We start from the raw sequence: 4,671 nt of genomic DNA on the forward strand, positions 1-4,671 counted from the left end.
CTGACCTAGATTTGGTGGGCTGCGCCATTTTGCGGCTTTTTTGGGAATTGGGCCTTGAAGGCCGCAATTCCAGCAGATATTTGAGGCTGACACGTGTCAGCTGCTGAGTGGCCCATGTGGACCTGTCCAGGCTTGACACGTGTCCGTCTCTAATTTGTCCACATGTCTAGGGTATTTTTACCCAAAACACCTGTCATTTGGAAATGCTATAAATATCAGGTTTAATCCTATAATTAAAGGTAACATTTGATTACTCTCTCTCTCTCTTTCTCTCCACTTTCTCTCTCTTCATATCTTCTTTTTAAACACCTTTCTGACTTTGTGATCGGAATGGTTTTCCCCGAAATCACCCCGAGGTTAGCTGATCTCTTTTCTTTGTGTAGGTTCTCATTTGGACGATAGGAGCTTCACGGATATCGGATTCGAGGATTTTGGATCTCGGTGTTGGTTGTTGGATCTTGACCGAAACAATTTGGCGCTAGGAGGGGGCAGTGATCACTTCTATCGCCTAAGAACCTCACACATAAAAAACATATATTACTATGACTAGAAATCACGGAACTCTTGTAATTAGTAGGGTAGTTAACCAAATGATAACGGCTGGAAATGAAACAACAAATCCAGAAGTAGTAATAGAAGATGAAACTCATACCTTGGAGGATAACCAATTTAATATGTCGATAGCTCTCGAAGGGCAAGCTGGAGCAGTCACAGACCCTATGGCTGAGTTCACACCAGAAGATTTGGAGATAGCAGCCAGGGTGATGAGTGAAATGAGTAGGAAAAGGAGAGAAGCTGAGACAGCTCAGGCTGGGGGAGGGGTGCCGATTGCAAATCTTGGTGGTCAGTTCAACTAAGCAGCAAATTCACCGAGACACCACCGAGAGGAGTCACCGGTAAGGACACATACGACTCCGTGGGAGACAGAAGCTCAATCCTCAAGCCATGTCGTTAATACAAGAAGCGACAAAGAAGTTCCCACGTTGAAGGGCAAGTAGTACGGATTGTGGTCCAATTAAGGGCATCACCATTTGCATAGAGTATTTTGGATCAGCCGATGGAGAAAATTAAAATGCCAACATGTAGATATGACGAAAGAGGGTATCCAAGCAGATACATAACGTCTTATGAGGGGCACATGATCTTACACACCAACTCAGATGCCGTTTGGTGCGAGACCACTTTAACTGGGGCTGCAGCAGATTGGTTCAATAATCTGGGGAATAGTACAATAGACAGCTTTGAGAAGCTAACAGAAATGTTTGTGGGGCAATATATCAGCAACAGTGTGCGGCAGAGAAATTCAGGTGAATTGATGGCGGTGGAGCAAAGGCCGGATGAATCTTTGAGGGACTACATCAGAAGGTTTAATAATGAGGAAAATACAATTCCAAAATTGCAACAAGAGATAGTTGTTATGGCATTGATGAACGGCTTGAATAAATCTGAGTTCAAGCGTTATCTTACAAGGAAGAATTTACCAACGTTAGCGGCAACCTTTAACAAGGTGCATGGTTACATAAAAAGCGAAGAATTGATGAAGACAAGTAGTAGGGGTGCTCAGGCTGATAAAGTACAATACTCTTCCGTGGGAGCATCCTCAGGAGGTGGAAGGCCGAGAGCCTCAGTCCTAATGAGGGGAGGAGGAAGTCGGTAGAAGGTTAGGGCTGCTAAGGCACTGATGCGGTACAGTACATATACACCATTGAATACGCCAAGTGCTGCTATATATTCGGTGAATTAGAATAAAGAAGGGTGGACGAGACCGATACCAATGAAAGCAAGGCCGAGAGATGTTAAGAAGTACTGTATGTTTCACCGAGATGTAGGCCATTATACTGAAGAATGCACACAGTTGAAGGATAACATTGAAGAGCTGATAAGGAAGGGTCACTTGACTCAGTATCGATTGAATGTAGGAGGAAATCAACCTCTACCATATCAGCAAATAGAACGTCAGCAGCTAAAAACAAGACCTGAGAGGCCGCAAACTGGAATAGATCGGCAGGGGGATGGTGGCTTGCCGCCGTTGTCGATCAGAAAGAAGATAGATTTGATAACTGGAGGACCGGTGCATGGAGGAACGATAAGTGGGGCAAGAAAGCATCTATTAGAGCACCGGCATATAATCAATGCCCTGGATGCTGATAGTCGTCCACGACTAGCAAATATTCCTGACGTGATGTTTACTAAGGAAGATGCGAGGGAAATTGTCTTCCCTTATGATGATCCGTTGGTGTTAATAACAAAAATAAATGGGGTTGATATCAAACGAGTCTTGGTAGATGGAGGCAGCTCAGCGAATGTTCTGTTCATACAAGCTTTTAACGAAATGATGATTGGAAGACAATATTTACAACAAGTATCTTATCCAGTAATTGGGTTTAACGACTCGATGGTAAGGCCAGAGGGAAGCATTGTCCTTCCAGTTCGATTAGGAGATGGGCCGGCATCAAGAGACGTAATGGCAGAGTTCCTGGTGGTTAATGTTCCGTCAGCCTACAATGCCATTATTGGAAGGCCGATAATTCATGATGTGCAAGCAGTAGTATCAACTTACCACCTGACAATTGCTTATATGTCAAATTTGGGAACTGTGGAGAAGGTGCATGGAGGTCAGGTGATGGCAAAATCGTGCTATGTAACAGCCTTGAAGAACCTAGTATAGGATGGCTTGATACCCTGTAACTCCAAAAGGGAAAGAGAGCCGACAGTACGAGATTTGTCAATGGAGAAGTTTGATACACGGCCGAAAACTGCACCAAGGCCGTCACCTAGAGGAAAAATGGTGCAAGTTAAGCTTCAGCCGGGTGATCCAAGTCGAACGGTGAAGGTTGGGGCAGATATGGATGTTGATATGAGATGTCATTTGATTAGTTTGTTGTGAGAGAATGCGGATGTATTTGCTTTCTCGGCAGATGAGATGCATGGGATACATCTTGAATTAATGGTGCATAAGTTGAACGTTGATAAGAAGTTCAGGCCAGTAAGGCAAAAGAAGCGTAATTTCTTAACAGAGAAGATTGAAGCAATACAAGCAAAAGTCAGTAAGCTCTTAGTGGCAGGATTCATAGAACCATGCACATTCCCATAATGGCTGGCTAATGTCGTAATGGTGAGAAAGCCGACAGGAAAGTGGCGAATGTGTGTGGATTTCACAGATCTGAATAAGGCTTGCCCCAAGGATTGTTATCTATTGCCTCAGATAGACAGGCTGGTAGACTCCACTTCTGGCCATACAATGCTTAGTTTCTTGGATGCGTTTTCAGGATATCATCAAGTCAGTCTTCATGAGTCAGATAGGGAAAAAATGGCATTTATAATGGATGCTGGGGTTTATTGTTACAAGGCTATGCCATTTGGGTTAAAAAATGCAGGTGCAACTTATCAGAAGTTGGTTGATAAGATCTTTGAAAAGCAGAAGGGACAAAATGTGGAGGTGTATGTGGATGATACAATTGTGAAGAGGAAGTTGAAAGAAGACCACATTGCTGACTTGAAAGAAACATTTGATACTTTATGGCAATATCAGATGAAGTTGAACCCGGATTAGTGTGTCTTTGGGGTTCGATCGGGGAAGTTTTTAGGCTTCATGGTAAGTGAACGGGGCATTGATGTGAATCATGACAAGGTGAATGCAATTCTCGAAATGAAGTAGCCAAAAACTATTCGAGATATACAGAGGCTTACGGGCAGAATGGCAGGATTAACTCGGTTTATCTGCAAATCAGCTGATAAAGCACTCCTATTTTTTGTGGTATTACGGTAAAATAAGACTTTCGAGTGGGGATTGGATCAGGTTGAGGCTCTGGAAGTGGTGAGAAGTCATTTGAGATCCCTTTTGACAGTTGCAAGGCCGGAACGAGGTGAACAGCTACAACTATATATCTCGGCCTCACCAAAAATGGTGGCTGCAGTGCTGCTGGTCGAAAGGAAAAAGCACCAAATGTCGATATACTTTGTTAGTCATGTCTTGAATGCGGCAGAGTGCAGATTCCCCCACCAGTGGAAAAAATCTTATATGTAACAAGCTATCCGTAACGGGCACATGAAATTCCGTTACAATTACCTCATTTGTAACGGGCAAATTTAATGTCCGTTACGAAAAAGTTGTGACCTGTGCCAAAAAAGAGATATTCGTAACGGACAGATTGGTGCCCGTTACGAATAAGTTGTTAATCGTAACAGACGTTATTCTGCCCGTTACGAATAATCAACTAATCGTAACCAACATCTCTGCCCGTTACGAATAAGTTATTATTAGTAACTGACGTTGTTCTGCCCGTTACAAATAACTAACTAGTCGTAACTAACTAGTCTTGCCCGTTACGAATAAGATTTCAAAGTAAACCCTATTTTATTTTCACTTTCCCCTTTCTCACTCTCAGCTCTCCCACGTCCTCACCTCCCACCTCCCTCAACCTCATTGAAGCGCACCTCCCACCTCCCACCTCCCTCGTCCTCGTCCTCACCTCCACTCCTCCTCCATTGTTGTGCACCCTTGAGTTTTCCATTAAAGCGCACTCTTGAGTTTTCCATTAAAGCGCACTCTCACACTCTGAGTTCTCCATTAATGCGCGGTCTGAGTTCTCCATTGAAGCTTTGTCTGATTCTCCATTGAAGCGCACTAAGTTCTCCATTGAAGCTCGGTCTAAGTTCTCCATTGAAGCT

The 4,671-nt window shown here is 43.6% G+C and overlaps 2 protein-coding genes across 2 annotated transcripts; both read left to right on the forward strand.

Moving 5' to 3' along the window:
- The first annotated feature begins 1,072 nt into the window (after positions 1-1,072).
- On the forward strand, positions 1,073-1,657 carry LOC145580986 (uncharacterized). The gene has a single exon (XM_081638062.1). The coding sequence runs from the start codon at positions 1,073-1,075 to the stop codon at positions 1,655-1,657; it is 585 nt and encodes a 194-aa protein (XP_081494188.1).
- A 117-nt stretch (positions 1,658-1,774) lies between these two features.
- On the forward strand, positions 1,775-2,668 carry LOC145580987 (uncharacterized). Its single transcript, XM_081638063.1, has one exon. It carries the CDS (start codon positions 1,775-1,777, stop codon positions 2,666-2,668), a length of 894 nt encoding a protein of 297 aa, XP_081494189.1.
- The last annotated feature ends 2,003 nt before the right edge of the window (positions 2,669-4,671 follow it).

The sequence above is a fragment of the Chenopodium album genome, chromosome 15 (assembly GCF_948465745.1).
Source record: "Chenopodium album chromosome 15, dcCheAlbu1.1, whole genome shotgun sequence".
Taxonomy (NCBI): domain Eukaryota; kingdom Viridiplantae; phylum Streptophyta; class Magnoliopsida; order Caryophyllales; family Amaranthaceae; genus Chenopodium; species Chenopodium album.

What these genes read in the sequence shown, in the direction of transcription:
- LOC145580986 (XM_081638062.1), top strand. Translation starts at nt 1,073, where the DNA reads ATGCCAACATGTAGATATGACGAAAGAGGGTATCCAAGCAGATACATA.
- LOC145580987 (XM_081638063.1), top strand. Translation starts at nt 1,775, where the DNA reads ATGAAAGCAAGGCCGAGAGATGTTAAGAAGTACTGTATGTTTCACCGA.